This window comes from Blennius ocellaris (assembly GCF_963422515.1).
Source record: "Blennius ocellaris genome assembly, chromosome: 3".
Taxonomy (NCBI): Eukaryota; Metazoa; Chordata; class Actinopteri; order Blenniiformes; family Blenniidae; genus Blennius; species Blennius ocellaris.
In genome coordinates, this window is record NC_137652.1 from 2,462,061 (window position 1) to 2,481,297 (window position 19,237).

The window sequence follows — 19,237 nt, forward strand, 5'->3', positions numbered from 1 at the left end:
GAAAAAAGAAAATTCTTTTTTTAAGACTTGCATGTTCACATGTTTCTTCCAGCGGCGTCTTATTTTTATTAATTTTTTTTGTAACGACAACATGAAAATCCATGTTTAAGCAGAACCTGGCAACACTGCACACGTACGGAACATTGAGACGTTCTACACTGACGGTGACAAACTTCTCCGAGTGCCGCTTTGATTTGATTGACAGCCAGCAAACATGAGAACGCAGTACTGGAGCGATGTGGGCGGGATCCGGTGGGTACCGGGCCGGGCCGGGCCGGGCAGAACCGGGCCGGGTAGAACCGTTCCGTACCGAGGATAAAAAAGCTGATAATAAATAACAAAAAGAACTACTACCAATGACTACAAACTCCTGAGACAATACTGTCACTGTAATACTGATACCAAGTAAACAAAGGTCACCGGGCGGCTCACATGACGCCTCCTCGGGTCAAAAGGTCAAAAGGTCACCGGGCGGCTCACCTCCTCGGGTCAAAAGGTCTCGACATGCAAAAAGAACCATAAAAGCAACAAAGACACGACGATACGACGGACAAAGTTCATCATAACACTGAGCGAAGTTGGTTTCAGGCGGCAGATTCAGTTTTTGTTCTTTTTTCTTCTTCTTCTTTTTTTCTTTTTTTTCCTACAAAGGACCCATCAGCCAAAATATTAGGACCAACCTGTTTGGCGGCAGGAAGTTGAGGGTCTTCACATGTCGGAGGCTCAGACGCTCAATTCGATTGAGACTTGGAAAAATTCTACGGCGTTGACGAGTTGTGCTGTTGTGCCGCCGACAAGGCCGCCAGTGAATACCGCTTCACGAAAGTGTGCTCAGCAGCAACAACCAGGGAGGAGAACCAACGGCTCCGACGCCCAGAGCCCACAATGCACCTCGGCGGCAGGTGTTCCCCCAGGTAAGACACGCCAGACCGCCTCCTTCCATCACTGCTGGTCCAAGTGCTGAAGCGCCCCGCTTTGTGCTGCTGCCCCCTGGTGGTGGACAGGAGGCGCTGCGGCGCACTGAGTTTGACCCTGCCGGTGGTCTTAATGTTGTGGCTGATGGTTGTAGCCAGTCTGCCAGTGCTGGAGATGGTTCTCCTCGACCAGGGGTCCTGGTCCTGGTCCTGGTCCCGGTCTTAATTTGAACCAGGATCACTAATTTTGACCAGGATCATTGATTTTAATCAAGATAATTGATTTTAGGCAGGATCATTGATTTTAAATAGATTCACGCAGGACGGTTGTTCTGTCGGCTTCAAGTGCAGATTAGTTTTCAGAGACGACGTCTGAGTTTGAACGTCCCCTCGTTGGACACGACGCCGTCTGATCAAACTGAGATGATGCTGTGCAGTACGGGGGGGGAGGATGGGGGGTGGGGGGTGGGGGGGCGGAGCCTCAGTGCGCCGCCCTCGCCCGGCCCGTCCCGTCCGACGGCTCGCTCGCCGCGGCGTCCTCCGTCTGAGCCGAGGTGGTTTCTGAGCCGGTGTTGCTGTCGCTGGTTCCCTCCTCCATGGCGCCTTCCGGGACGCTGTCCTTGTCCTCCTCGCCGCCTCGGGGGGCTTCCAGCTCCTCCGGCGCTTTCGGCTTCGCTGCATCGAACAGGAGAGAATGTGGACGTTTAGCTAGTTACAGCATAGTAATCAGGTACTATCACCACCCCACCGTGAGTACTTCATCTCAGTGGTAAATTAGTATTTTTCCTCGAATCCAGAAGTGGCTGAAGTTTTTCTGTACTGCAGCAACGTTCTGTGGTCCTATGGAGACATCTAGTGGTGACATCTAGTGGTGACATCTAGTGGTGACATCTAGTGGAGACATCTAGTGGTGACATCTAGTGGTGACATCTAGTGGTGACATTTACTGGACATTCAGATACACGAGTCCCTTTTTAAAGGGTTCATATTGTGCAAAATAATTCACTTTCTAAAAGTGTAGAAAGTCTCTCCTCTCTCTCTCTCTCCCTGTTCCAGGTTTTAAAAAGTGTGTTGCTCCAACTAGCCAATCAGAAATCAAACCCTATATGATGTCATCGGGGGGGTTCAGCCAATCACAATCAAGGTAGGCTCCTCCCCCTTTGACTCCTCCCACAATCAGGCATCTCTGCTCTGGCACATGGCACCACGAGAGGAAGTACTTTCTCCATCTTCCCATAGATGGGCGTGTGTGTGGGCGGAGCCAATCCAGCTCACACAGACACAGCAGATTCTGAATGCAGCTCCTGGGATCTGATATTCTAATGGAGGAGGATCAAGGAGTTTCTGGACCGACCAGGAGTTGAGACGCTGAATAACTTGACTCCTTTAATTTCGGGAGCATGAGCAGCCAAACACTGTGAGCCGTACTCCAGAGAGTCGAGGACTTTGATATCTGGACGTCAACCTTGTTTATGAGTCTTGTATTTGAAAAGCGAGACGCTGCTCAGTCTTTTCATTTGCATTATTTGGACATCAAGCTCTTTTTCTCTGCTTTCTAGTCGCTCGTCGATTTTCCTCGGCGTCGCAGAGCGTCACGGGACACGTCACGTCAAGGAGGAGCAGTTAAAGGGTTAAAGACTCAACTAGAGGCTGAATCCATTGACTGAAGCCAATAAAACTCAAGCCTATTAGTTTTACAGCCTGTCGGCTCCTGACGGCTGGCAGAGTCCAGCCAGACGCCTCCTCAAGGATTAACTGGGTAAACAAAGAAGCTGTAAAACCTCAGCGGGGGGTGTGAGCACGAGCCGGCGGCGCTGCAGCGGCGAAGGTAGCCGTCAATAGCTAATGCTAAAGCTAGCATTGCGCTGGGCGAGTAGGACGATGAGACGGCAGCTCTGAGACCGACTCGTTCGTTTCATAACGTCCATCAGCTCCTGCTGCGTTCTCGCTAATGACCAACGTCATTAGCATGTAGCCTCGCTACTCTTAGCATTTGTGGCGGTTCGGACTCAAATGTTCTCTTTCATCACTGAAACAGTCGAGATAAATGTATTTCTGAAAACATCTGAAGCTGCTCAGCTGCAAAGTTAGAACTTCGGTTTGCAGATGTGTGGATGCAACAAGGGGGCGTGGCCTGCCACGAGGGGGCGTGGCCTGCGAGTTCGACAGCTTCGACTCTTCCTCCTCTCATGTCTTTGAGCCTTCAAGGTGAGCGAGGCTCACCTGGCGCCTCTGCGCCGCCGCTCTCCGTCTCGTCGGCGTCCTTGCCGCCCCCGTCGCTGTTCGGCTGCGCCTTGCCGCCGTGTGTGGCGCAGACGTGTTTGTCCTCCTCCGCGAGGACGCAGGCGGGGGCCTCCCGGGACCCCCGCTCCCCCGCCTCCTTCTCGCGCTCCGCCATGCGTTTGCGGGCCGCCTCCTCGGCGGCGGCGATCTCCGCCGAGATCTTCTCCATGTCCACTTCCACCTTCATGCAGCACAGCTGAAACACACACACACACACACACAAACACACACAGGTGGGTTACAGGGTGAAGGGCGCCCCCTGTGGAGAGCACTGCACAGTGCACTGTAGTGCAGAGCAGCACTTATTATGGAGCTCCAGACGGTAACGGATGGCAGCTGTGACTTCCAGAACATGTGGACCGCGTTAGCTGGGTGTGTGGGGAGGGTGGAGGGGGAGGGGCGGTGGTGGTGGGCGGGGGGGGGTAATGTGGAACTCAGCTCGCGTGCAAGTAAACAATGACCAGACGCGACGTGCGAGACGGCGTACCCTCTTCAGCTCGTTAGTGAAGGACTCGGTGGCCTCGATGAATTTCCTCTTCTTGTCCTGGTGACGGTCTTCGATCTGGAGCAGCTCCGCCTCCAGCTTCCTCTGCGGGACGAGACAGGCGGGGCACCGGGGTTACGACTCCGCCGGCGGGGGCGGGGCGCGGCGCCGCGGCGTGTTTACCTGGTGGACCATCAGGGACTGGACCTGGCGCTTCAGCACCTGCATGCGGGCGGTGGTGACCACGGACCGGACGTCCGGCACCACGCTCTCGCTCAGGATCTCGCTGATCAGCCGGTGGTTGCGCTGGAAACGAGCCGCCGCCGAGTGCTTGATGGAGAAGCCGTCGTCGTAATCTGAAGACGGGAAATAGAGCGCGAGTCTGATGAGTCCGTGGCCCCCCCAGGACCAGGACCAGATCCAGGACCAGATCCAGGACCACTCATTCACAACAGCTGTGAGAGTCAATGCATTCAATATGAAAACATCTAGTCCAGGCGTCGGCAACCTTTAATGCTCAAAGAGCCATTTGGTCCCGTTTCCCACTGAACACAACACCCAGAGAGCTGCAGGCATTTTATTTTGACAGTCCCACAGGAAGACCACACCAGGACGACACGACACACAAAACCTTCTTCACTGCTGGTTGACAACTTACAACTGATAAACTAAACTACATGAACTAAGCAACAAAAACACTACAAACCTAACATAGCCCCCAATAATTACATTTAAAACACGACAAACAGAAACTCCCATAATGCATTGCAGCTCTCAGCTCCTTTATCGCTACACATTATTAAAATGGAAGATAAATGTGTGAGATGTGGATTGTTAGAACCATGAGTGTGATGGTGTGTCTTTAATGTCCTGTAGTTGTTGTGTGATTCACTAGAATGTTCCGTCACTCTCAACAAGTCTGTAATGAACCTCCTGGAACTGTCGGCTTTTACTGTGAAAGGTACAGGAAGCTCCCAGCTTCAGACACCAGTTGAGCCGCTGTCATGACCTGCAGCCGCGATTCTACGTTCTTCATCCTTTATTGTTGTAATGACGTCACGTCGCTGCGTCGTTCACGACCCTACATTTTACCACTCTTTGTAGCGGCACTGCGCTCTGGGTGGCCTTGCCTCCTTACGTCCCTCTGTGGGTGGCCTTGCCTCCTTACGTCCCTCCAGGATGAAATGCAGAGGGACGGAGGCTCAAGGAGCCACAGTGGAGGGACCAAAGAGCCACATGAGGCCCCGGAGCCGCGGGTTGCCGACCCCTGATCTAGATGCATGAATGTTGATTAAATGAGCCGAATACACAAACATGGTGTTTACCTTGTTTTGAGGACCCTCTTAGAGCTCTTGGGGTTCAGTGTCTTGCTCAAGGACACTTCAACATATGGACAAGTAGAGATGGGAATCAAACCTGCAACCTGCTACAAACTGAGCCCCCATAGGAAGTGCCCAAGACTTTTATTTTGTATCTCAGGACCACCGCAGCAGAAAACCCTCTTTTGTCCCCCACAACTCACGACACTGTAGAACCCATACCAGGGTACAGGTGGCGCCGTAACCCCGCGACAGAAACAAGGACGAGACAGAGGATTTCAACATCCTCGTGTTCGGGAAATCAAACATCTGTCCTCAGTAAAGTGACAAGCATCAGTCGCTCCTGCAGCTCGGTCGTCCGCCATGTTGTTACTGTTCAGTGACATCACGGAGAGGGAGGCGGGGCTATCGCGTCCAGATGTCTGACCTGAACCCAGTCCAGACGTTCGACCGTTGTTATTTCACACCTTGTTCACACCACCGTTCAAGATGGGCTCATTCATTGTTCCGATAAGGAAACGTAAGGCTTCAGCCTCCGCGCTCCCTGCGAGGCCCTTCACCCGCGCCTTGCCCCAGGGCGCAGGAAGGTACAGTCCAAATACGGCGCCCGGCGACAGTAAACAGGCTCGTTACTTTTTCCACTGCGGTGACGGAGAATCAGCTCCAGATGCATTCACTCTTTCATATTCTCATTATCTTTATTGTTGCCGATGAACCAACCTACAGGCCTGCCTTGGAATTATGCACGGCGCCTTGCTGCGGATTATCCTCACGGTGTGTTTGTGTTTTCTCGGGGGAGAATGTATACAGTCAGGACCTTTACACTGCCATGGCAGGGCAGCGGTACACACAACCCTGTAAATCAAGGCAATGGAAACTATGATTCATGACTATGGTGGGATCAAGTTCAGGGCTGCGTTCGGTAGGATCCCTGGTCTGGATCGAAGAGGACCAGAAGAGTCTAGGTCCCTGGTCTGGGTCAAAGAGGACCAGAAGAGTACAGGTCCCTGGTCTGGGTCAAAGAGGACCAGAAGAATACAGGTTCCTGGTCTGGGTCAAAGAGGACCAGAAGAGTCCAGGTCCCTGGTCTGGGTCAAAGAGGACCAGAAGAGTACAGGTCCCTGGTCTGGGTCAAAGAGGACCAGAAGAGTACAGGTCCCTGGTCTGGGTCAAAGAGGACCAGAAGAGCCCAGGTCCCTGGTCTGGGTCAAAGAGGACCAGAAGAGTACAGGTCCCTGGTCTGGGTCAAAGAGGACCAGAAGAGTACAGGTCCCTGGTCTGGGTCAAAGAGGACCAGAAGAGCCCAGGTCCCTGGTCTGGGTCAAAGAGGACCAGAAGAGTACAGGTCCCTGGTCTGGGTCAAAGAGGACCAGAAGAATACAGGTTCCTGGTCTGGGTCAAAGAGGACCAGAAGAGTACATGTCCCTGGTCTGGGTCAAAGAGGACCAGAAGAATACAGGTTCCTGGTCTGGGTCAAAGAGGACCAGAAGAATACAGGTTCCTGGTCTGGGTCAAAGAGGACCAGAAGAATACAGGTTCCTGGTCTGGGTCAAAGGGGACCAGAATCAGAATCATCAGAATCAGAATCAGAATCAGAATCAGAATCGGAAGAGTTCAGGTTCCTGGTCTGGGTCAAAGAGGACCAGAAGAGTCCAGGTTCCTGGTCTGGGTCAAAGGGGACCAGAATCAGAATCAGAATCAGAATCAGAATCAGAATCAGAATCAGAATCAGAATCAGGATCAGAAGAGTTCAGGTTCCTGGTCTGGGTCAAAGAGGACCAGAAGAATCCAGGTTCCTGGTCTGGGTCAAAGAGGACCAGAAGAGTCCAGGTTCCTGGTCTGGGTCAAAGGGGACCAGAATCAGAATCATCAGAATCAGAATCAGAATCAATCAGAATCAGAATCAGTATCAGAAGAGTCCAGGTTCCTGGTCTGGGTCAAAGAGGACCAGAAGAGTTCAGGTTCCTGGTCTGGGTCAAAGGGGACCAGAATCAGAATCAGAATCATCGGAATCAGAATCAGAATCAGAATCAGAATCAGAATCAGAAGAGTTCAGGTTCCTTGTCTGGGTCAAAGAGGACCAGAAGAGTCCAGGTTCCTGGTCTGGGTCAAAGGGGACCAGAATCAGAATCAGAATCAGAATCAGAATCAGAATCAGGATCAGAAGAGTTCAGGTTCCTGGTCTGGGTCAAAGAGGACCAGAAGAATCCAGGTTCCTGGTCTGGGTCAAAGGGGACCAGAATCAGAATCATCAGAATCAGAATCAGAATCAGAATCAGAATCAGAATCAGAATCAGAATCAGAATCAGAATCAGAAGAGTCCAGGTTCCTGGTCTAGGTCAAAGAGGACCAGAAGAGTCCAGGTTCCTGGTCTGGGTCAAAGAGGACCAGAAGAATCCAGGTTCCTGGTCTGGGTCAAAGAGGACCAGAAGAGCCCAGGTTCCAGGACGTCGGTGGTGGAGCTCGTTAAAAGACGTGTCGCTCTCGTACGATAACTTTTGCATCAGAAAGAGTCCAGAGAGAGAAACTTGTGAGCGAAAGTTTGAGCTAAAAGCAGAGGAACGAGCTCACAGAAGGTTCTGGATCGTCAACACTTTCACCTGAACACGGACACTAAATGTTCCTATTCCTCTTTCCTGAACCCACCAGAGGGCTTCTAGTTTATTCCCTCAATGTCCCTGAGAATCTTTACCCTTTTTCCACTTGAACACACGAACCTGCTGCTGCTGTGCAGCTTGACGAACCGTCCAGCTCTCAAAGCTCCACGGACACCACAGGAAACACTCCAGGGAGTAAACCTGGTCTGGAGATCCTGTGACAGAGTTTTCTCAATGCTAACAAGCTGATTACTGAGATATTTCTGCCGTCTCGTGTCGAGACTAAATGTTGAGACGTGCTTTCAACAAACACAGCGGTTTTGGTTTCACTGTTTGGCTCCTGCCGTCGAAAAGTCACCGCCGCGGTATTTCCATCTTCTCCGCTTGACTTTCGGTCCGCTGAGCTGTTTTGGATGCTAATAAAGAACAAACAATGCGAACGGTTGTGTGGCGGCGGCTCGGCGGAGCTTTTTCATTAATAGAGCTCGAGCTCTCGGCGCGCCGCCGCCCCGGAGCTGAACCTGATCAACCGTGACCGTACGTGCAGTCGGCGGACAAACAAAACCCGCGGGGATGCCGGGTCGGCCTTGTTTATGGTCTGGGGTGTTTCCTAAATAGCAACTGTTTTATCTGTGAGCTTTCCTGCACGCCCACACGTTGGCCTGCGACGCAGCCAGACCGCAGACGAGCATCATTTCCTCGAACAGGGTGGAACTCAAAACGTCTTCTGGCCTCCGTGTCCAACGCGTGTGTGCTTGCGTCAGTCTCTAAAACAAACGGGAAAGAATGTAAATTTTTTTGCAATTAGGGCCGAGCCCGTGCCAAGAACACCTACGAAAAGCAAACACTGCGCAGAGCAAGAGGCAAAAGTCTTGCAGCTCGAGGAGGGAAGTTGCTTTTCAGAGGCAGAAGTACCGAAACTGTGGCGAGGAGGCCGAGGAGATAGCGGGGAGTGCGTGTGGTCGCTCGCCGATAATTACAGCTCTGTAGCGGCTCTCTTAAACAACGGCTCAACCTTTTCTCCACGCGGCCCCCCCAGACTGCAGACCCCCGTCTGATCTTTGATTCCTCTAAGTGTTGAAGTGAAGCCAAACCCTGGACGACACAGTCAGGGTGCATCGACACGGCGAAAAAAAATCTTTCTTCTCCCCTGACTTCTCAAATTAAACCGCCGTCAACACGTCACCATGAACTCGACTCAACACGAGGCTGCAGTTCACCTGCCAGGCCTCGAGGGGTGCTGTGACTCACCAAACACACCAAAACCACAGAAGACAGAGCACATAGAAAGTTAGAAGTAGATTCCTGCTCATAAACCTGTATATACTCTAGTTCTATAGGTCTATGGCCCTGCTCCTCCTGCTGCTAGCGTCAGTAGCTTCTAGTTCTATAGGTCTATGGCCCTGCTCCTCCTGCTGCTAGCGTCAGTAGCTTCTAGTTCTATAGGTCTATGGCCCTGCTCCTCCTGCTGCTAGCATCAGTAGCTTCTAGTTCTATAGGTCTATGGCCCTGCTCCTCCTGCTGCTAGCATCAGTAGCTTCTAGTTCTATAGGTCTATGGCCCTGCTCCTCCTGCTGCTAGCGTCAGTAGCTTCTAGTTCTATAGGTCTATGGCCCTGCTCCTCCTGCTGCTAGCGTCAGTAGCTTCTAGTTCTATAGGTCTATGGCCCCGCTCCTCCTGCTGCTAGCGTCAGTAGCTTCTAGTTCTATAGGTCTATGGCCCTGCTCCTCCTGCTGCTAGCGTCAGTAGCTTCTAGTTCTATAGGTCTATGGCCCCGCTCCTCCTGCTGCTAGCGTCAGTAGCTTCTAGTTCTATAGGTCTATGGCCCTGCTCCTCCTGCTGCTACCGTCAGTAGCTTCTAGTTCTATAGGTCTATGGCCCCGCTCCTCCTGCTGCACAAGCCAGGGTTTTAGAATTTCCCCACTCTGGGACCCGTGTTCAAAAAAACCTGTTTTCACGCTTCTAAAACCGCCTCGTGTGGACGACACCTGGTTCAGGTGAACCAGGTTCCTGGTGTGGACGACGGGCCAGAAACCAGGTTGTGTGTTCCACACATCGTTGTGTTAGTGTCCAGCTCTCTCTCTCTCACACACACACACACACACACACACACACACACACACACACACACACACACTCACACAGCGCCCCCCCCCGGTGGGAGACGCCACAGGAACGGCGTGCGAGGCCTTACCGTCCGGATCCTCCGCCGGCTGGATGCTCATGTAGGGCTCGCCCTTGTCCAGTCTGGACTGCCTCTGGCGACTCTCCTCCTCCAGGGCCGCCTCGGCCCGGCTCTTGGCGGTGACGTAGGCCAGGTAGGCCGGAGAGTTGTGATACACCTTCATGCTCTCGTTATACTCTATCTACGGTGGAGAAGACGAGAGGGGGTGACGAGGACACGGGACCCTAGTTTCTGTCCACTCCAGCAACACACAGGACTGTTAATGATGTTGGACAGGAAGGATGATGAGTGGACGGACCCACAGTACTTGGGGGGGGGACACAGCTACTGGTCACCCGTCACAGAGGAAAAACCATGAACACCCTTTGTAAAACAACCAACCTTCTCTGCTTCGTAGTCATTCAAATAATCCTGTTTCTCCTCATCAGTGAGGTCCCTCCACATGCCACCGATTATCTTCCCAATTTCCCAAAGCTTCAGATCAGGATTGGAGGCTTTTACTTGATCCCAAACCTGGTGATGAGAACCAGACATGGGTGTGGGGTTGGGCTGGAGGGGTGCTTGTCTCTTTGCAGAGAGGTCACGAACCAGAGGAGGCCGTGTGCTTTATGAGCTCCAAACTCCAGGCGGGTAAATCCCCGGTCGGAGCTGTACCGACCGACCGGCCGGCCGGCCGGCCCGACGCGTCACTGCCGCTCCACACACAACCACCACATCGGACACTACCTGGAACATCCACGGCAGCCCCGGCCTCCGGCGGGGGGGCAAAAGCGCGACGCGGGGAAGAAGCAAGGCGACCGTGGGGGACTGACCTTTCGGCTGTATCTCATGTAAGGCATCAGCGGCTTGTCCGGCGGTTTGGGCGGCTTCGGGATATTGATTCCAGAAGAGTTCTGGAAAAAAACAGAACAATCATCACTGGAGGCATGCGTGTGTGTGTGTGTGTGTGTGTGTGTGTGTGTGTGTGTGTGTGTGTGTGTGTGTATAAGTGTGTGTGTATCGTGATGATTTATTATCCCATTAGGTCAGTACATTTGGAAACACTTTATAATGACCGCGACGTAACAATCTGGCGATTAACAGAGAAGAAATATAAAACCACGTGGGTTTTTCAAAAGAAAATACCCTCCTTCTTCCACTTATTCTCCGATAATAAAAAGAACCAAAAAAGAAAAAAAAAAAAGAATCCTTTTTCTGGTGTGTGTTTCGTGATCTGGGACCAAAAAAAAAGGCTCGTCTTCGCTGCAGCGGGATTTAAAAAATGTTGCGCAAACGTTTGACTTTGTACTCTTGTGTAAATGTGGGTCAGCGATTGTTTTACAGTTGAAGCTGCATTGTGGGTTGCAGGTTTGAGGTTGTGGGGCGGAGCGGGGGAGGGGGGGGTAGGGGGGGCGGTCTGGGCGGCGGACCACCGTGACTCCACCATCAGCTGCTCTTTATCTGTCAGGAGCGGAAACGAGTCCAAACGGGAAAACACCAAGAGCGGCGGCCGGAGCCACGTTAACGATTCCTGAACGTTTGGTCCGACGACGTCACAACAACTCAGAAATACCGTGTTCAGTGAACGCCTCGTCCGGAGGCGCTTTTAATGGCGCAACATGAAAAAAAAAAAAAAAAAAAACTGAAATATGTCGGCGCGTGGTGCCGTGGGGCAAAAGATGAGAAACTCCCGTCACGCTCAGTAACCATGGAAACAGCGTTCTGCCAGCTGCTACCTGATTGGACCAGCAGTTAGATTCAGTCTGTTGTGAGGATGAGACCAGGGGGAAACAGCAGTCGGAGCTGCGTTTGTGCATTATTATTATTATTTATTTATTTTTATATAAATTTTATTCCAAGATTTTCAACAGCAAATTACAACTAATTTTGAACGTATATTATTGGCTTATTTTATTATTTTATTAGCATTATTTCTTTTCGAAAGCAAAAACCTCAATAATCACAGTAAAAATAAGTCCGCAAATAAACAAACAAAACAAAACAACAACAGCAGCTGAAAATCCCGATCAATATGTATTCTAGAGCCGCAGCAACAGGCCGCAAAGAAAATAAAAGTCACGGAGGCTCTGACAAGGACAATTAAGCCATTATGTTTTAACGCTACACATTTGATATGTGTTTCAGAAATGGCCGCCACGTTTCATCAAAGCTAATAATTGAGCCCATTAAGTGAACACGTGATTGTTTTCTACATGGCAAAAATCCCATGACATCAGTAATCCGTTGGTCACGAGTGGGACAAGTTTGCCGTTCCCACCTTAAAAGGACGAGGCGCCAGTGCATCAATTATGATTAATACCACGGCTCACACACTGAACACATGGTGGACACATGAGGAGCCGCCTGGCTCGGCGCCAGCTGCGCTCGGCGACGTACCGTCACCCGACTGTTGCTGCTCTGGCTCCCCCCCAGGCGGTAGTTGTTGTAGGCCAGATGGCTGTAGGGGTTGTAGCCCACAAACCCCGGGGTGTTGGGCAGTTGCTGGGGGGAAAAGGACGGGAGAGACGAATAAGGAAGGGAGGAAGAAACCAAGGAAGGAAAGGTGGCAAGGAAATGCAACCAAAAAAAAAAAAAAGAAAAGAGAAAAAAGAAAGTTGCACTCATGCTGGAGCTTTGAGAGGAAAGAACCCCGAGAACACAGAACATCTGGACTGTAGAAAACTAGAGTCAAGACAACATCTGGGCTGGACGGAGCAGGAGGGACAGAAGAGCAGGGAAGCTGGGCTTTTAATAAATACACTCATGGTGGTGGTGGGGGGGTTCCTTACTGTGGTGGGGGTACTCACAGTGGTGGGGGGACTTTCTGTGGTGGGGGACACACAGTGGTGGGGGGGACTTACTGTGGTGGGGGGTACTTACTGTGGTGGGGGGCCTCACAGTGGTGGGGGGGACTTACTGTGGTGGGGGGTACTTACTGTGGTGGGGGAATTTACAGTGGTGGGGGGGATTTACCGTGGTGGGGGGTACTTACTGTGGTGGGGGGCCTCACAGTGGTGGGGGGTACTTACAGTGGTGGGGGGGACTTACTGTGGTGGGGGGGATTTACTGTGGTGGGGGGACTCACATTGGTGGGGGGGACTTACTGTGGTGGGGGTACTCACAGTGCTGGGGGGGACTTACTGTGGTGTGGGTACTCACAGTTCTGGGGGGGACTTACTGTGATGGGGGGACTTACTGTGGTGGGGGGACTTTCTGTGGTGGGGGGACTCACAGTGGTGGGGGGGACTTACTGTGGTGGGGGGTACTTACTGTGGTGGGGGGCCTCACAGTGGTGGGGGGGACTTACTGTGGTGGGGGGTACTTACTGTGGTGGGGGGCCTCACAGTGGTGGGGGGTACTTACAGTGGTGGGGGGGACTTACTGTGGTGGGGGGGATTTACTGTGGTGGGGGGACTCACATTGGTGGGGGGGACTTACTGTGGTGGGGGTACTCACAGTGCTGGGGGGGACTTACTGTGGTGGGGGGTACTGACAGTGGTGGGGGGGACTTACTGTGGTGTGGGTACTCACAGTTCTGGGGGGGACTTACTGTGATGGGGGGACTTACTGTGGTGGGGGGACTTTCTGTGGTGGGGGGACTCACAGTGGTGGGGGGGACTTACTGTGGTGGGGGGCACTTACTGTGGTGGGGGGCCTCACAGTGGTGGGGGGGACTTACTGTGGTGGGGGGTACTTACTGTGGTGGGGGAATTTACAGTGGTGGGGGGGATTTACTGTGGTGGGGGGTACTTACTGTGGTGGGGGGCCTCACAGTGGTGGGGGGTACTTACAGTGGTGGGGGGGGACTTACTGTGGTGGGGGGGATTTACTGTGGTGGGGGGACTCACATTGGTGGGGGGGACTTACTGTGGTGGGGGTACTCACAGTGCTGGGGGGGACTTACTGTGGTGGGGGGTACTGACAGTGGTGGGGGGGACTTACTGTGGTGTGGGTACTCACAGTTCTGGGGGGGACTTACTGTGATGGGGGGACTTACTGTGGTGGGGGGGCTTACTGTGGTGGGGGTGCTCACAGTGGTGGGGGGACTCACAGTGGTGGGGGGGACTTACTGTGGTGGGGGGACACACAGTGGTGGGGGGACTTACTGTGGTAGGGGACTTACTGTGGTGGGGGGGACTTACTGTGGTGGGGGTGCTCACAGTGGTGGGGGGGAATTACAGTGGTGGGGGGGACTTACTGTGGTGGGGGGTACTTACTGTGGTGGGGGCGGGGGGAGGTGGAGGAGCGTACGATGGTCTCTCTGTAGTGAAAGAGAAACGTAGAAGTTCAGCGTCAGAGGAGAAAATCCAAGTCATCAGTGTGAGAATAATGAAAAATTACCAGGTCAAACTAGAGCGGGTCGTTAACCTGTCCAACTAGCAGGTTCAAACTAGAGCAGGTCGTTAACATGTCCAACTAGCAGGTTCAAACTAGAGCAGGTCGTTAACATGTCCAACTAGCAGGTTCAAACTAGAGCGGGTCGTTAACATGTCTAACTAGCAGGTTCAAACTAGAGCGGGTCGTTAACCTGTCCAACTAGCAGGTTCAAACTAGAGCGGGTCGTTAACCTGTCCAACTAGCAGGTTCAAACTAGAGCGGGTCGTTAACCTGTCCAACTAGCAGGTTCAAACTAGAGCAGGTCGTTAACATGTCCAACTAGCAGGTTCAAACTAGAGCGGGTCGTTAACATGTCTAACTAGCAGGTTCAAACTAGAGCGGGTCGTTAACCTGTCCAACTAGCAGGTTCAAACTAGAGCGGGTCGTTAACCTGTCCAACTAGCAGGTTCAAACTAGAGCGGGTCGTTAACCTGTCCAACTAGCAGGTTCAAACTAGAGCGGGTCGTTAACCTGTCCAACTAGCAGGTTCAAACTAGAGCGGGTCGTTAAGGTGTCCAACTAGCAGGTTCAAACTAGAGCGGGTCGTTAACATGTCTAACTAGCAGGTTCAAACTAGAGTGGGTCATTAACATGTCTAACTAGCAGGTTCAAACTAGAGCAAGTCGTTAACATGTCCAACTAGCAGGTTTAAACTAGAGCGGGTCGTTAACCTGTCCAACTAGCAGGTTTAAACTAGAGCGGGTCGTTAAGGTGTCCAACTACCAGGTTCAAACTAGAGCAAGTCGTTAACATGTCCAACTAGCAGGTTTAAACTAGAGCAAGTCGTTAACCTGTCCAACTAGCAGGTTCAAACTAGAGCAAGTCGTTAACCTGTCCAACTAGCAGGTTCAAACTAGAGCGGGTCGTTAAGGTGTCCAACTAGCAGGTTCAAACTAGAGCAAGTCGTTAACATGTCCAACTAGCAGGTTTAAACTAGAGCGGGTCGTTAAGGTGTCCAACTAGCCGGTTTAAACTAGAGCGGGTCGTTAACCTGTCCAACTAGCAGGTTCAAACTAGAGCGGGTCGTTAAGGTGTCCAACTAGCAGGTTTAAACTAGAGCAAGTCGTTAACCTGTCCAACTAGCAGGTTCAAACTAGAGCAAGTCGTTAACCTGTCCAACTCGCAGGTTTAAACTAGAGCGGGTCGTTAAGGTGTCCAACTAGCAGGTTCAAACTTACTCGACATTGTAGCCTTGAGAAGCAGCTTCACTCTGGTCCAGACATCTGATCTGCAACAAACACCTTTTATTGAGAGACGCAACCAACACTGAACACACTGAACACACCATGAACACACTGAACACACCATGAACACACTGAACACACCATGAACACACCATGAACACACTGAACACACACTGATCACACTGAACCCACAGTGGACCAGGCCTGTGACGATAACATTCTGCTGGATGTTTCCAGAGAGGGCTTTCCCTCCAGGAGCTACTGACAGTTACGTTTCAGGTCAAATCCTCCAGAGAAGCAGTTGTTTTTCCTTCGTCAGAGTCGAGTGACAGACTTGAAAACGCCACTGCATACGAAGCTCAGAGCTTTTATGTGGAGAAGCTGAGAGGCAGCAACGCGCCTTAAGTCGTCCAGACTGCCGGTGAAGGAAGAAGAACACGTCGCCCCCCCCCCCCAGACCCAAATCCACACAACAACAACAACAACAACAACAATGGAGGAGCAGATTGTTTGTTGTGACTTTATACGTCTGCATCTCCTTTCAGCAGAGGAGAAACGGAGAAATGACATGAGAGGTTGGACAAGAATCAGTCAAAGGAACTAAATTAAACTGTTTGGGAAAAGCAATTTTCATTTTATTTTCCTCACATTAAAATACCAAAATCGACAGTGAAAGAGAGTTAACCAGTCAAACAGTGAGTCCCACCCCTTCACTATATATATATATATATATATATATATATATATATATATATATAGTGAAGTTGATGTATAGTATGGGTTTCCACTCTTTTATTAATTGCTTTGCACACGTTGGCCCTAATACATTAAATAAATACATAAATACTTCACTCTACCAGAAGAGGCACTGTCAGACTGTACCTTCGCTATCTGTGCCATTATTTGTCTCGGTCGTTGGAAAAGCTTCATGTTTTCACTGTTTGACTCAAATGTGCACAAGTTTGACCATTTCTGTGTGACCCCCCCCCCGCCCCCTTCTGACCTTTGACCCCCAACCGCTAACCAGGGTAAAGACGTCGTTGCATCACGTGGCAGATGGGGGATTGAGAAGTGAACGTTTCGACGTTGGTTTGACGTCACTCAGATTGAAAGCGACCGTGTTGTGATGAAAAAGACATTTGGGACTTTTCCATGACCGAGACCTTGACCTTTGACCCCGTGGCTCTCTCACTTCGGGGAAAACCGTTTTGGTGAAAAGTTGGTAACAAACACACGGACGAAACCACAACCTTCACCCCAACTTCCACTGGCGAAGGAAATAATACCGACTTTGGTATGAGATTATTTAAATGATGAAATTGAAAATATACGTTCTTTTGTCGCTATAGAATAAAGAATCTTATCTGATACGACCATATCAAAAATGGACTTGACATAAAATACATATATCCCTTTTAGTAGTATTTAAAAAGTATATTTTACTTTAACAGATGTGACGAGTTTTACTTTTATTGTCCGCCGAGGATTATAAACTCCCGAATGAGTCATTTTAAAATATTTTTAATTTAATTATTTTTACATTAAGTATTATTTGTAATTCTTACCCGTCTTTTTGATTGAATGCAGAGAAGTATGCGTCGAATACTGGAAGTCTCTGTAGACCACAGACACAACATTCATCTCTTTTTCAAAACAAACATTTATTTTGAACACAACAAATGTTCTTATATTTTGGCCAGCAGTACCATGGGTGACCCCCCCCCCCAAAAAAAAAAAACTCAGAATAGGGCCTTGGCTTTACGGCCCGGCCACCAGATGTTCTGCACCGCGGCGTCAGCCAGATGTTCAGCCTGTCCTCAGACTGATCCGTCGCACAGGAACCTCGCTTCCTTCTGTCTGCATCAAAAACACACAAAAATAAGTATCAGTAAGTATATTTCATCTTCATAAACACAGTTCACTGACAGTAAACGGGCACCGCTATGTTAGGATGCACCTCACTTGATGTGGCGGATGAGCAGGGAGGGGGGGGCGGGGCCATGGCGGGGGGGCGGGGCCATGGCCTCAACAGTCGTCCCTCGTCGTCCCACAATGCTAAATAACATGGAAAACAAAAGTTGTGGATCACATCTGCCTTTAAAAATAAAAAAATAAATAAAAGCTTCACAAAGAATCACAAAGAACTAAAACTATAAGAGCGTCAAGTGCTTTTTACCGTCTTCATTCCGTCATTTGAATCAGTTCTTTTCTTTGTTTGAACATCCAAAACGTAAAATAACCTCTTGACCCGCGCAGGCAAACGCCACGACCACTAGATAGTTCAGTAATGTGAATGAATGAAAATACTGCTGCTCTAATCGCCACGATGTTTTCGGTTTGCTAGCTTCGCATCGGCTAACTGGCTAGCGCCAGTCGCTGCTCGCGACACAACGGTCATAAACATGGACGTCAGGAATTCACAGCAGGCGAACGGGGAGTGTTTGGGGAATAAAACTCACGGGGATCGGTGGTGGTCTGAGCAGCAGCCTGGTCCAGCCTGGACCTCCAGTTCAGCGCCCCTCTGAACCAATTCGCCAACCGAGTTGAGGAGCCAAAAAAAAAAAAAAAAGAGCAGGTTTCTCTTGGGCCGACTTGCCGCCGGTGATCTCTGTCCGGCTTTATGTCGTGTGACTCTGGTTTGGTCTCAGCAGCTCCCTCCAGTTGGGCCTGCAGCGAGGACCAGAGGACCAGAGGACCAGAGGACCACAGGACCAGAGGACCAGAGGACCACAGGACCAGAGGACCACAGGACCAGAGGACCACAGGACCACAGGACCAGAGGACCAGGAAGACCCGCGTCTCTTCGTCGCGCCACTGCTGCCTCCTCACTCCACGTCTTGAGCTGGTCGACCGTCGTCTGTCGGTTCAGCGTCTCTTCGGCCTCGCAGGTCGCGGGAGAGAACCCGTTTAGGTCCCAGTAGGCCGGGGCTTTGGCGGTGGAAACAGAAAGAACTGGTGCCAAGTCCGGCCCTGGTTCCAAACGGGCCCTTCTAACCGCTTGCTGGAAAAGGCCTACGAGTGAAGCCTCTCCGGGTGCTGAGGCCCATCAGATTGAAGCCTCTCCGGGTGCTGAGGCCCATCAGATTGAAGCCTTTTGTCATCCAGCCCTTTTGTCGGCGAGAGGCGAGGAAAACAAACACGCTGCATGCATGTTTGTTTTCCTCGTCTTAATATGGCAACATATTGGGTTCATTTTCTTTATCGTGCAACTAATTGATTTATTATCGTCCCAGGCCTACTGTGAACACACAATGAACACACAATGAAGACACAATGAACACGCTGGGAAAACATGCAAATCACAAAGAAACTGAGGTAGAAATAAGGGTTCAGGGAGGTTGTGAGGGAGCGGACAGGCCAACTGGCTAACCCTGGCTACAGCTGGCGACAGTTGGCTAACCCTGGTTAAAGCTGGCTAACCCTGGCTAAAGCTGGCGACAGCTGGCAAACCCTGGTTAACCCTCTCTAACGCTAGTTAACACTGGCTAACACTGGCTACAGCTGGGTACCACTGGCTAATCCTCTCTAATGCTAGTTAACACTGGCTACAGCTGGCTAACACTGGCTGAGGCTGGCTAACACTGGCTAAAGCTGGCTAACACTGGCTACAGCTGGCTAACACTGGCTGAGGCTGGCTAACACTGGCTGAGGCTGGCTAACACTGGCTAATGCTGGCTAACACTGGCTAACACTGGGTAAAGCAGGCTAAAGCTAGGCTGAAGCAGCTAACAGCAGCTAAAGCTAGCTGAGGCTAGCTAACAACCCGGTGCTTTATGACATTTAAATGCGCTACATGTTCAGCATCGACGGGCTAACGTTAGCACGCATTCATGAGAGTTCGGCTTGAGCGGCTATCGTCAATAAATCCTAATTGTGAACAAACCCACTGAGTTCCTCGGACGTTAGCTTCGGCTC

At 51.1% G+C, this 19,237-nt stretch overlaps 1 protein-coding gene and 1 long non-coding RNA gene across 3 annotated transcripts; both read right to left on the reverse strand.

The window, feature by feature from the left end:
* Positions 1 to 342: 342 nt before the first annotated feature.
* LOC308149185 (SWI/SNF-related matrix-associated actin-dependent regulator of chromatin subfamily E member 1-like) lies at positions 343 to 15,323 on the reverse strand (the record flags this gene model as incomplete). Its single annotated transcript, XM_080520855.1, has 10 exons — positions 343 to 1,589; positions 3,138 to 3,393; positions 3,685 to 3,786; positions 3,865 to 4,037; positions 9,792 to 9,963; positions 10,164 to 10,295; positions 10,595 to 10,675; positions 12,159 to 12,263; positions 13,979 to 14,022; positions 15,317 to 15,323. 10 exons carry the CDS (start codon positions 15,321 to 15,323, stop codon positions 1,396 to 1,398), a joined length of 1,266 nt encoding a protein of 421 aa, XP_080376981.1. The 3' UTR covers positions 343 to 1,395.
* Positions 15,324 to 17,009: 1,686 nt separating this feature from the next.
* LOC308144274 lies at positions 17,010 to 18,429 on the reverse strand. Of its 2 annotated transcripts, none has more exons than XR_013937048.1 (3): positions 17,782 to 18,429; positions 17,285 to 17,377; positions 17,010 to 17,179 (listed from the first exon to the last, which is right to left on the reverse strand). It is a non-coding gene; the product is annotated as an uncharacterized lncRNA (long non-coding RNA). The 2 variants fall into 2 exon arrangements; XR_013937049.1 differs by having other exon boundaries at positions 17,280 to 17,377.
* Between the last annotated feature and the right edge of the window lie 808 nt (positions 18,430 to 19,237).